Source organism: Falco peregrinus, chromosome 3 (genome assembly GCF_023634155.1).
Source record: "Falco peregrinus isolate bFalPer1 chromosome 3, bFalPer1.pri, whole genome shotgun sequence".
In the NCBI taxonomy this organism is placed as follows: domain Eukaryota; kingdom Metazoa; phylum Chordata; class Aves; order Falconiformes; family Falconidae; genus Falco; species Falco peregrinus.
This window is the reverse complement of record NC_073723.1, coordinates 63,661,106-63,675,017: the sequence shown is the minus strand read 5'-3', so window position 1 is coordinate 63,675,017 and position 13,912 is coordinate 63,661,106. Positions and strand designations below refer to the sequence as shown.

Sequence of the window (13,912 nt, the reverse complement as noted above, 5' to 3'; positions counted from 1 at the left end):
ACAGTTTCTTCCCCATTCAGGAGCTGTGCACAAGCAAGAAGATGCAAGAATAGAGCTGATATGTAACACTGACCAGAAATTCCTGCTTTAAAATACCTCAAACGATTTTTGTTTTAAACTCATTTTCTTCTTATTGAGCTGTATTATGTCTTGTCACTGATCAGATGCCAATGAATGTATGTACTTCTGTGTGGGGAGGTAGCCTCGTTAGCTGGGACATTTCAAGCACATATATGCTGGTAGGGATTCCCATTAAAATCATTGAGCAAAAGCATGCACAGGTTTCTTAATTCAACATGTCATCCCTCGAAGGCCCGGGGACCTCACTTCAACAAGTATTCCACATTTTTTCAGGGCTGGAATAAGCCGACACAACCAACTGCCACATCCATAATAATGCTCTTTCCTATAACCAACTGGCACTGATTTATACCATGTAGCAGCCTGTTTAATAGCCAGGACATGATAAACATCACTAATCCTAATTTGATTTAAATATTGTTTTACGGTTATATTATTTTTCCATCTGGCTTCGATATTTTTCCTCTTTGTTTCACCCATTAGGACCCTGTTTCACTGGGTTTTGGGTTTTTTTATTTAAAATAAATAAACAGCACTTGTCACACAGTCCCTATTGCAATTAAAAAGTACAGTCACTATCAATATCCCCAAATGCAACAAATAATGAATGGCTCTCTGCTACAAGGTAAGCAAAAGGTTACACACTTCCAAATGCTCCTAGCAATAAATCAAGTATTTCCTCTACAAACTCCTCATTTGAAATGCTGTTCCAAAACCAGCAAATACAGTTCTTGAGTGACTTAATAAGACTGTTTACCTAATAATTCTTCTTCACTCACCACTGGGGAGGACTGAAGTAGCAGGACTATTGGACACCGTATTTTAGAAGGAATCAGAGAAAATGAACAAGTATAACAGATTTGAGGAAACATAATTATTGTGAAGGAACTTGGGTTTATTTTTGGTTTTTTTTTTTACCTCCCAGAGGGTAACTGACAGATGGGTAGTAACAGTCTTCATATTTGTAAAAGGCTGATTTGAGAAGGAAGTAAACTATTCTTCTCCAAATCCACTGGAAAGAAAGAGAAATGCTGCCACGTTGACCTGCATGACTTTACAGAGACAGGATCATGAAACACAGAAGTCGAAGTTCCTGTGCAAGCAGGAGGAAACCTGCTGCTGAAGGTTTTTTAGAGACACAGTTTGTTGGGTTTGGTCCAGATAAACGTCACGCTGCTGGAGGTGAGGGGGATGACCAGCCAGCTAACTGGCACCACTCCCTTTCAGGCATGCCTGTCTTCATGTTCGTGACCTGCTGCAATGCCGAAGGGGACAGATGTGACTTAAGGGAAGACCAGGAAATCTGCAGATCCTGGATCAAGCACGTAACAATTTCTACAGTCCAAAGGCCTTTTGAGGAGGCGGCCAGCACATGGTGCCAACACACTGCTGCGACTACTGCACAGCTGCCACCAGCACAGAGGGGTACTGAAAAACCACCGGTGCCCTGGATATCAGACCCCAAGTTGAAAGAGGCTTTGGGAAGTCCACCCAGGACCTCCACCTAGGAACTTACAGGGTGCCACCATCACACTGCAGCCACACAGGGCCACCACCTGCAGTGTTCCAACTGCTTGTCACCAAAGTCCGTCCTTCCATCTGCCACCACATGCTACCACATGGCTCCTTTCGGACAAACAGCTGTGCTGGCCTGGTTTAAGAGAAGAGCTGTACAGTGTTCCCATCAAAAAATTCCTCTATTTGAACTTTAAAGATATGCTTACATGTCTTGCAAACAAATAGTAAGGTATAACTTTTTTACAACTCAAAAGCCAATATTAGCCTAAGTTCACGGGGAAATACATGTCTGGACCCCTCACCAAAGCCTATGTATGGCTAGTCCTGGGGCTTTGGAAAGAGTTCCACTCAAAAAAAACCCAACAAAAAAAAAACCAAAACAAGAAAACCCCCAACAAATCAGAAGAAAAATAAAATTAAGTAACATAAAAGCCTATGTAGGCCATTGTTATTTCAAAACCTCTGAAATCACTGCAGACACACCAAAGTACTGGGAAGTACAAGATTTAAAAACTTTTGCAGTACATTTAGAAACACGTTCATTTGGACGTGAGAGGGCAGAGGAGGAAAGGCATATTCACCACCAGATTTCGTCTTCTATTACGAACCCACTCTGTGATTCTATCCTCCTTAGTGGCACATGCGTTCGTTACAAAAATTACAGATACAAGCTGTTTAATATAATCCCTATTATTAATAACAACATAACAACACAGATATTCCTAAGCCACAGTCACAACCAGAGGTGAAATCGCATGCTGAGGGATGTCAGTACTGGCAGAGCCAAACCATTTGGAAAGCAGTAAGTAGCATAATGGCACTTCTGTTGTACTTGTACACCAGAAGCATTATTGGAAAATTTCTGCCCCATCCAGAAAGCTGAATTGTGGTTTAAAAATAAATTACTGTAGAACATACAAACACAAAAATCAAAGTTTGGTTTCAGTGTACAACACTGAGGGAAAATTACTAAGAGAGCAATTCTGGTGATAAACTCTGGTACTCTGTGAGAAATTCATGCCCCAAAGAATAGCAATTAAGCTGTTTTAAATATATACATACAAAAGCTCAGTGACCTACCAAATGATGTTCATCTCAGCACTAATAAAATATATTTGATTAACAGGAATGATAACTGAAAAGATTACAACTTTCTTAATAGTCTTAATAGCATATAAAGACTGTCACACAGACAAAGCATAAAATATTTTTTAGAACCTTGGAGAACAAATTATTTAATCATTTAGATATTTACGCTTCTTTCTCAGAAGCCACACATGATCTGTACAATTACAACCTCAACGTCTGCAGCACAAACTTCCTTTGCATAACTACAATTTTCAGGCTTTAGGAACATAGGGAAAGTGTGTTACAAATCACTGCTGGTTAAGAGAAAAATGGTATTTACTTCATCTCATCCTCCCTAGGTATCACACTGCAGACCAAGTCTCCAAACAGACTGATTTCTGAGCTAAACAGAAGTATTCGACATATATACACACACGGATGCACACAAAGAGCCAGTACTTACAGCTAAAGATGCCTGGAGGTGGATGCTCTGTTACAAGCAGACAGTTCTCTTCATCACTGTTATCCCCACAGTCATTCTGTTGGTTACAAATCAATGAACCAAGATACAAGCATTTACCACTGGCGCAGGTGAATTTGCACTCTGAAAGGCAAAAAGAAACCAAAACAAAAATTTGTGAGGAAACGGATGCTTACTTTCTTCACTGCTAGAATGACTGACATTAAAGGCAGTATTTTTCAAGTAGATGCTATCATGGTGGATGGGTCTTTAGCATTTCAACACCAAAATATTATATGTATTATTTGTAGCATTGCACATACAAATACATACATGACACATTGCAGATCACCGTAATCAACCCACTGGTAAACCAGATTTGCCATTTGGGGAAATTCAACTTTGTCTTCTTAATAAACAGACAATTATTTTTTTTTTTGTAGTTCATGTTGATTACAGTTCACTTCGGACAAAGACCATATTCTCATACATGTCTGTGTGGCACCTTGCATACTTGGGTCAAGACAGAACTATGAATAAAAATAATAATTGTCCCACATTAAAAAAAGTCTTGCACAGTATAAAACAGCATCAGGTGTAATGCAACATTATAGTTTGTAACCAGGAACAATCCTTCCAGACACAGACGATTATTCCTTAACTACCTTTCCAAAGCAAATTTCCCAGTCTCCCAACTAATTAATCAAGCATTCCGTGTCTGCACATTGAACTCCCACAAGCCAGTTTGCTTCACAAAGTCAGTAAACTTCTAAAACCTCTATAAAGTATATGAATGCTATATGCAGACATGCTGTATTTTTCACATTTTGTTCATTACAAAAAAATGAATGGTTTCCCCTAAATATAGCTCCGTCACAAGAATAATTCCTATGAGACCAAGTATACTTTAATAGTAAGTATTTGAGATATAATCAAGAAACGTTCACAGAAATACACATGCAATTATAAAAAGCTTTCTCACTAGGCTTGTTCCAAAGTTAAATAAACTACACATATAGAACAAAAGACATATTATATCTAGAAAAATTATAATTTAATGATTACACTTCCAGCATGTTGACAAATCCCGGCGATTATCATTCACAAGCAGAGGCAAAGCAGACAGAATTAGAAACACTCACAAGTAGTTCTTAAAGTAGTGCCATTCCCTGAACCCTGGACTTCCCTAAGGCTGCAGTTTGGGTTGGCTGATTCTGCTTCAGAGAGATGATTACTGGTCCTTCCCAGCAAAGGGACAGCATTTGTTCATCTTCAACAGTATCAACAAGAGACTTTCCTTTAATCTTAACAGGCTTGGACTTAACTCTGAACTGAGACAACAGGATCTCTAACTCTAAAAAGCCCCTGAAACAGTTACTGAGATGTGATATTTACCCACGCGTATCTGATGTGTAACATAAGCATGGTAATAGCAAGGGAGAGGAAAAATAAAATGGGAAATGGAATGAAATTATTTTCTTAGCAAATTTACTTATAGGTAAAAGTGATTTGTGGACTTCACTCTGAACACTTTTCATCAAGAGTTTTAATGACATTTTGGTACACATACCACCAAGAATCTGCTGCTACAAAAATATATGTATCCACATGCATAACATATAAAATGCTGCTTAGGAATACAAATAAAAGCCTTAAAATGCTGCGCAAGAAAAAAAATATTTCCTGTGAAAAAAATCTATCTTTCTATTTCATTTGGTCAAACTGCACTTAAAAATCAGTGTTTGCCTAAAAAATGTCCTCAAGATTTAAGCTTTTTCAGTCCAACCCTGCAGTACTCTAACTATTCCAATTGTACAATAAAATACTGTACAAACAAAATATTTTTCTCTGTTCCTTTATCACCCTGTCCTTCTCTGCTACAACAAAGAACTGAAGAGACATTTAAGGCCTTGAGTTTTCTGTTTTGAGTATAGAGCATAAAAAAAATTATAACCAAACAGAGTAAGCCTTTGAAACCCAAGGAACTAAGAAGGTCATTAACAGTTACTTTTGGAAAGGAGACTAAACAAATCGGCCTCAATATTAACAATCTGACAAAGCAACACTTTAATACTAATTTCTGCAACTTCATGAAGTAAGAAACTAGAACAAGAAAAGAACAAAGCTGCCTTAGAAGATTAGAAAAGTCGCCTTGAAAGGGTTCAAACTTCCCAGGTTCCTTAAATAAGGAATATAACAGGGTGAAATTAAAGTGGTAAAGGACATACTGCTTCTATTTGAAAGACAAATATCAAACGCTATATTGCTTGAAGTTAGAACATTGGACGTGTTACTTTGGCCACACTATTTAATTCTTTCCTGTGTCTTTGTGTTGAGTGTTAATGTAAAACTTTCCACGCTTCCTCCATGGCTGATAAATGCTCAGGCAAGATGACACCTCAAAAGCAATTACAGCTAAGAACTCTGGGTTTCTGTTTGCCACTAGATTATACAGTCTTCAGACAAAAGACCAAACAAAGTATTACATCTTTAGTAGCTCTATTAAAGTGTTAAAATTCTGGTTTTTAACTAACATTACCGTAAGAGGATTAACAAGAGGAAGGATTTGTGCTTTAAGAGTGGGGTGTTTTTTGTCCTAGATAGCAGACCACATCAAAATTGTCTTCCCATTGTTCAGAGACTTGGCTGGGCATCGGTCTGCTTGTGGGAGGTGGTGAGTGACTGCCTTTAAATGACTTGAGTTTTTTTCCTCTTTCCTTCACTTAGTAAAAGTGTAATTTTGCTGTTACTCTTCCTGTTCTCTCCCCTGTCCTGTGGGGTGGGAGGGGGTCGTGAGTGAGTGGCCATGCAAGTGCTTAGCTGCTGGCCAGGATCAACCCACATCATGTGCAAAAGCAACTTGTAAATCTAACAAAATTTAATGTCTAATGGAGGACACAAAAGTTTACAACTTAGCCTGCATAATCACATTCTGTGGAAATCTGAAGGAAATACTCAAAGGAAAAAATGTATTGTGGGACAAATTAGATCATTCAATGAAAATACAGATACTTCTGAACACAGAACATATTTAGCATCAGGTATTTGTTACTTGTAAATGAAAATTCAGTACCTTAAAGTAGTTTGCATAGTAAATGCATTTAAACAGAGTGTGCTTTTAAGCAAACCAGAAGAGAACCCCTCCTTGTAAAGCAAGGTAGATCAAAGTCAGGCTGATGGAGAGAGTAGAAAGGAAATATTAACAGTATCATCAAACTGAAAGTTGGTAAATAAACCTGCCGAGGTCTGTACCAGAATACTAGGAGTGGCCTCAAAACACTTCAACAGGGAAATCCAGACCACTCCAGAGTAGACCAATGTGCCTAATGACACACCAGAGAGCCTTTTTCAGTACAAAGTCTTGTACTTGGCCTGTCTAGACAAGAAGAGGGGGAAAGCTCCTGTTCTGAAAACAAGCCAGCACGATCCTTTTCATGAATAATGTTTCAAAGCTAGGCAGTTTTCCTTTTCATTTTCAAGTGGCAATTAGTGAAACATCAGTAGGTTGGTCAGCAAGGCTCTGACTAGAGCTAAACCTGAAGCAAGATGACAGCTGGAGGTTGAAAAAAACCCCAGCCCTTCTTATAATTACATCTTAATATGTTTGCAATTATATATGCTATATAATTTTAAAATTTATCTTGACAATATACTGATTCTTCAACATAAAGTTTTCATAAACATGATTCCATGTTGAAAAAAAGGAGGAATACTAAGAACACTAATATGAACATTTCCTATTTTTATAAACTGCATGCAAATAGTATAAATAAGTATATTGTTCACATGCTCAAGGTAAGATGCTTGCAGTGTAAACTCTCTACATACAAATATCCATTAATATATGACTGCATTTTAAATAGTTAATTGAAGGTTATGTTTCAGCTGCAACAGCAAAAGATGGATTTGCTTCATGATACAAAAAATTCCTCTGTTTGGAGTTTTTTATTGTGAAATGCAGGATCTGCTGTCCTGGGTAGGCTTATTTTACACTTTCTGTGCCTACCCAACAAGTTAATTTTGTCCTTGCATTCAACTTAATTCTTTTAGACTTCATTTACACTTGATTTCATCCATATGAACAGCATTCCCATTGTTCTGTCATCCCACTTACTGTAGGGCATTTTTAATTATAGCTAAGTGCTGTTTGGTTTTGTAATGTAAGTCCAACCACAGGCCAAGGAAACAAAAAGCAACAAAGTGTCATATTGAAAAAATATGGTGGTTTAGGCCGCTGTTATGATGCATGTCACAGCTACTTATTTAACGGGTCTGAGATGATTATCTGCCCCAGGGGTGGAATTCTATTCCATCCATTCAAATAATAAAAAAAAGCTATATATGCAGCCAGTGATCTCAAATTGTTGTGGCTAAACTGTAGTAACACAGTCCAAATGCACAAAATGAAATCCTAAATCACTTAACTAGAGTGTAAAGAAAGGCACTCTCCCAAAATCCAGCGTACTGGTTGCAGCCCCGGCAGCACAGCCAGCAGAGGGTGATCAAATACCCTGCTGGCATTCTCTCTGTACACCGTGAAAATCTCTGCCTCCAGGTGGATCTAGATCTCTAGAATAAAGGCCTGATTTCTAATTTCTCACACAAAGGCTTCCTTACTTCTTCATACTCCTGTTCATAGGGCAACATGTAACAGCCTGAAAGAAACTTATGTTTAGAGAGCAGTCACCTGTTATATGGGTAGCAAGAGGCAAAAGTAGTAAATTGGGGAGGGTGGGAGGAAGCGCACTGCACTAGAGATTAAAGAAATATAAACCACAAATACCAGAGTCAGTACAAAAAACCCTGTTCAACCTCTGATAAACATCTGTCTATTATTTTTAATATTGTAGATTGCAGCTTTATAATGGGAAGTAAATCATAAATAGGAGGCAGTGTATACAAGGAACATGTTTATTTGGGAAAAAGCTTGGTTAATAAGGAAGATGGCAGGCTGCCACAGGATCTAATAAACCTCCATTGGTGCAGGGAAGGGAGGGATAAATAGGCCTTTACAAAACAAAATACACTTCACAAAAAGAATGCCAAGCAGAATACCAGCAAAAATGAAAGCGGATCAGCTTATGCAGAGTAAGAAGCAGAGCTGTAAGCCACGGTCAAAGGCCTGCCTCACTGCCCACTGCCTCGCACAGGACAGGGGACCCCGCTGTCAGTCAGGCAACATGGAGACTGAGAGAGCTCCTCTGCCCAGGGGGATTACAGCCTTAAAACTGGGCTGACTGAAAGAAGATTGTCACTGGTTCAAAACCAGTCTCATCTGCTGAGCTGCTACCTTCTTGCAGTCCTCCATGCTCTCTTGCTTATCCAGCAATTATCTTTTCATCTTCTTCTTAAGGCAAAGCCTGAAGCTATGCCCTTTAACTAGGTACTATTTATGCCAGCAGCTGAAGGAAGCAAACACAATATTCTTACAGGTAGTGAAATCCACTGTTCAGTTCACCAGTTCAGGGCATTAGGGCATTCCACTAAGCTTACTTTAATTAATAGCCTGACCAAAATTACACTAGACGTCATGAGGACAACTGAAAGAACTCCTTTATTTTGAGATTTGTCAGTGAGGTCAGGTTTTGCCTGTGATCTTTCTTCCCCTTGTATACCTGTCTCCAGTGCGAAAAGAAACAGAAATGTCTCTTCCTGGAGTCCATAGGGGCATTATAAAAAGAGTTTTCATCAACACTGGAAATTTTTTCCTGTCTTCACCAAGTTCAGGAGACTGGCTATGGCTCAGCCACCGTCCTGCCCATACAGCGAGCCTCCGCAGCCTCGCAGCAGGGCCCAGCAGCTCCCCTGAGCAGGTCTCTCCAAGAAAGAGGAGAGGACAGTTCCCACCACAGCACAAATGGAGAAGCCTCTCCAAGGTGATCTCAAAGACCATCACAGACTCACTCAGATGGCCGGTTTTGCCACCACAGGGAAAGACCAATACAGGAAAGCTTCTTTTATTGCTACCTTCATGAAATCTATCTATCATCTTACCGTAAAACCGCAAGGCAGTATCAGGGTACAGGTTTGCATTTTCTGCCCTTCCACCCACTTATTTTTCCTGACCTAGCAATGATCTGCCCGTTTAAGCCCACACAGCGCTGAAATGCCAGAACTTCTCAACAAAACTTGAGAATTGTGTCCCCTGCTCCGCACTCGTGTAAAGCCTCCTTTACAACCCTGCCATAGCAGCCTGACACCTTCTCCAGCCACAAAGCTTCTGCAGAAATGTCCTTCCAGCATCACGTGCCCAGCGCTTCCCCCCTCAGAGACCTGTGTCAGTGCCAACAACTCAACCGAGTCACAATCTTGACTCCAACCCATGAGTCACTTGGGTCAGATCCCACAGAAAGGAGGACACAGGGTGCCACGACAGATGCGTACAGCCGCCAAGGTGGTGGACAGGGAACACCTTCACTCCAGCTCCTGAGAAGGAACAGCCTCTAAGGGACAGGTTTCCATGAGCCATGAGAAGGCCGTGCATTTCTCCCAGTTCAATGCAGTGGCGAAGCAGGGTCCACTATGGCACGCCAAGCTCCCCTGTGGGCTCACGTCCCAGGCCATCACCTCACCCCAGGGAGGTACGCGCTGCCCGGGGTTGGGGCTGCCCTGGGGCCCCCCAATGCCCTGCTGCTGGCTGGGGTGGTGAGATGGGCCATGGCTGCCAGGCCCTGCCCTGACAGACCTTGGGGGAGCCCCCACCGCCCCCTGACTTCTATATATACTAGCAGAGATTTTCCTAATCAAGTATGGGGAAGGCGCACTGGTGACTCAGATAATGACACTCTCGTTTTCAGTTGTGAAATTACATGAGGAGATGATTAAAAATACATTAAATATGTACCTTATAATTTTTGTCAAGCACAATGTCATTATCATGGGCAAGTGCAGATGAGAAGTAAAGGGTATGTGCAAATGAGATTTTCTAAATGTCTAGTTCTTCTTAATGATAATTCAAAGAATTCCTGAATTATGATAAATATTTCAAAATTATCTTAGCTGGTTTTCATATTAAGGAATCTTTAAAAATCACAGTGTCACCAGGTTCGTAGAGTGCTGCATACGTAGAGGAATACAAAATTTAAAAAAATGTTACTATAGCAGCTTCTTGTTTTTTCTTTGGAATATTGTTTGCATAGCAAATGGCTCAAGATAAGACCATTTTATCAGGTAACACCACAACCTTTGAATCCAGAGAAATACAAAGTAAACCATGTCACTTCACAGACACATTGGTAAGTTTTGACTGCAGTCCTAAAAACGGGCCCAGATGAGGACACAACAGTTACTGCAGCTCCTGAGGACTATCTGGGGGCTGGGGGAAACGTGATGATTGGTGGGGAAAATACATTCTCTGTTATTCAATTAGGTCAAATTACTTAATACTGTGACCCCTGTTAAGGCAGGAAGTGTTTTCAGTTAGCTCTCCTAGGAGGTACTGAAATACAGAATAAATATCATTCCTGTCTGCAACCTCATAGTGTTACTGAAGCAAGGAGGGGTCCGAGAATATACCTGAGACCTTGACTTTCCATACAAGATACAACACAGGCAAGAATGTACCATGATTCAAGTGGCTGTTCAGAAGACATCAACCTAATACTGATGACACTTATTTTTACACGTCTTCCTATGCATACTGTGCAGAAAGAGAAATGGATGTATTTACTATGTTCAAGATACAAGACAGTGATGGAGCTTCCACTGTAACATGGCTTCCAGATTTTCATGGACAAGAGAGTTCCCCTTTCATTTCTCAATGGCATCTGAATTGTGCAATGCACAATAATGTGAGTAATGACAAGGTTTTTTTTATAATCTGTAACACATGTTCTCCAATCCACATCTGCAGAGATTTGCATGTTCCTGTATTCAGGAATCCTGTATCACTGTTAGTTTATGTACTTTAAAAGTGATTTCACTTTGTCTGATTACCTAAGAAGTGTAATTCAGATGACTGTGCCCCAGTATTCACATAACAAAAAATATAAACAAAAATAATACACACAGTACAGCCAAACAGATTGCTCTCAATGGCTTGCATTGTATGGCATATACAATGTTTTTTACAAACTAATACTCTATTGTATCAATTGTTATTTAATTCCTCAGTCCTTATTCAGCTCCTTCCAAAAAATGAGTCACCCATTTTATTCACCTTAGTACCTTTCCCAGAAAGCTGGGCGTTTATGGCTAAACCTTCTTAAAAAATAAATGAAGGAATGTTTTTCCTATTAGAAATTTCCTCTTTTCTACCCCTTGCCTTCTCCTTCAGTCACTTTCCATTAACACTTCCTCCCATTTATGCATTGTGTTACAAATGCATACAGACTCTCACCTATATGCATTTCCATATAGCAAAGCTGGTAGTCATTTGGATTGCCTAATATTTTCTGCTATAAATGTCTTGGAGAATCCCTCCTATGTTCACTGAATGCAGTGGGTCTGTGTGATGCTGAGGGGGAAGAACACCCCTGGGCTACAGAAGTACCTTTGCTTTGTCTCAGGAGTCTCTTCTGCTTTTATGGAAATAAAAACTGTTTTAAAGAAAAATGCAGTTATCTTTCCATTGTCTGCATCAGGACAGTCTCTGGAAAAGCTCTGGCAGTGCATCAAAATAACTCAAAGGCGCAGACACTGTGAGGCTCCAGCAATACCACCACTAACTAGAACAACAGTCCAAACCATACTGGGACAGCAGGGGAAGAGGCAGATTAACTGTGGTGGAGAAAGGAGGTAAGCTCTGTTCCCCCACACTTTCACACAAGATTTCCATTTCACTTCCAGGTGTCTGTGCTGCCAAGCACAGCCATTACAACTATCAGATGCTCTTTTGTCCATGAGTGCTCCCAACTTTCAGTACACAGGACAGCCAGCCAAGAGGGAAGAAATGTGAATGCACAGCAAAGAGTAATGTCAGTATTTATGGGTTGAGAGTGCCTCATTTAGCAACCTAAGCAGCATAGTTTCAATAAAGATTCTTTCACACTACAATTATGCAATTTTGTTTAAGCATCAGCAACATATTTGACCATATAGCAGCTATTTAACCAAGATTATTTCATAATTTCCACGGCCGAAGTGCTTACAAAGTAGACTATGCAGAAAACACTGATACAGGCCCCCTGAAAAAATCCCTACCATATAAATTTTTTTTGTTGTTGAAACGGTATCATTTAAAAAGCAACAGTGCATTTAGGGCAGTGCATTTCTGCTTGTGAACATGAACATACAGTTCACATTACACTGGATGGTGCTGTGTCTATCCACGCACCATGCAGTATCTTGGGAAACTTCAGAGTTTACAGGAAACCAAAGCAAATAGCTTTCTTCCTTCCCCAAACTACATTCAACTCTGCAGATAGGCTGTGTGTTTAAGTGAAGTACCTAAGAGGCACAAGCCTGACATGATGCAAAACCTGTATATGAACAGTGCCTCTAGAACAGAACTAGAGTTCACAATCTCAGGCCATGACTATGCTGCATATGAGAACCAAGGTAAATGAGCTGGAGTGCTGCATCTCCATAACCAAACGCTTTGGGCTGGCACTGCTGCCCAATGCAGGGGGCACAGCCTTCCTCCACCACTGGCTGCAGTTCCCATCCACATGCGACCACTTCTCTGAAAGGAGACAGAGAAACTAAGGAAGTTTCCAATAGGTCTGTTTGAACCAGCCAGTCCCCCTGACCCCAGCACCACCCCACTAAGCAGCAGGGTGGTGAGGAGGGGAGAGACTGGAGCTGGACACCAAGGGCAGAAGGATGATGCCAGGGTGCCCAGGTGTGATGGTAAGGTCTTGCCTTCACAACTGACATCTGTACAATGGGCTTGCGTGGAGCTGCACAGCCTGGCACCCTGCTGGCACAGCTGGCTTTGAGAAGTTAACCATCTCTGCCTCTTCCTAAAAACAGTTTTGCAAAAAGATCACCACCTAGCTCACACCAAAGGCCTGCTGCCCACTGTACCAGCACACCTGAGGGAACGCCAGCCTGTCATGCACATGTAACTGTGTGACCTAGGCTTGGAGGATCATTGACATATGAAGCTGACTTTGCTGACAAAATATGCATTATGTTTGAAAGCCAAATAGAATTTGATCTCCAAACCACACCTCAAAATCCTGACACATTATTTCAAGCCTACAGCTCTTCTGGACATTATTTCTGTCTGTGGTTTATCTTAATATGCTGGACTGCAAAGTACCATGGCTGACATGCAGATCAGCTGTGCCAGCCTTGAGACAGCAATGTCTGTCAGAGAGGCAGGGTAGGCAGTTGACAGCGATAACCGTTTCAGCCATCTAATTTTAATCTGCCACTGCATATCAATCAGAAGCCCTACAGAGTTTTTTGGGTGGAGACAAGAGATGGGCTAGAACAAATCTCCAGTTACAGCTCAAGTTATCAGTGTATCAATGACAAGTTAAAGCATGTTAAAAATTATACAAGTGATGTGCTGAACACAAGAGAATCACCCAAAACCATACCTGCATTAACAGTCAGAGCATTGGAAACTCAAGAGCAACTAATTGCGTTTTAACTGTGGGCACGGTAGTTTGCCATATTGTACCAGTTTATTATTACTAATATGTTCAGAGATGGTGATAATTTTCTGTGGTTTTATAAGCCAACATAATTAAAGCAAGGTCAGTTTTCTAGCTCTGGCCTATCCTCAGAAGACTTCAAATAGGGAGTTCATAGTAAATCGAAAAAGCTAGCTAATACAGCATGCTGCTAATCTTCAAGCAAAAACGAAGGAACAAAATATTTCTTACAGCTTCCTTG

The 13,912-nt window shown here is 40.5% G+C and overlaps 1 protein-coding gene across 5 annotated transcripts in view; it reads right to left on the bottom strand.

Annotated features, from left to right (window-relative positions):
* Positions 1-13,912, bottom strand: part of LDLRAD4 (low density lipoprotein receptor class A domain containing 4) — a 294,851-nt gene that overhangs the window by 151,745 nt on the left and 129,194 nt on the right. For all 5 annotated transcript variants that reach the window (XR_008746606.1, XM_055800311.1, XM_055800309.1 and 2 more), the window contains one exon: positions 3,131-3,271. Coding sequence is in view for 4 of the 5 variants with exons in the window: in XM_055800311.1 (XP_055656286.1) it covers positions 3,131-3,271 (141 nt within the window). In the remaining variant the exon portion in view is untranslated. The remainder of the gene's footprint in view (positions 1-3,130; positions 3,272-13,912) is intronic.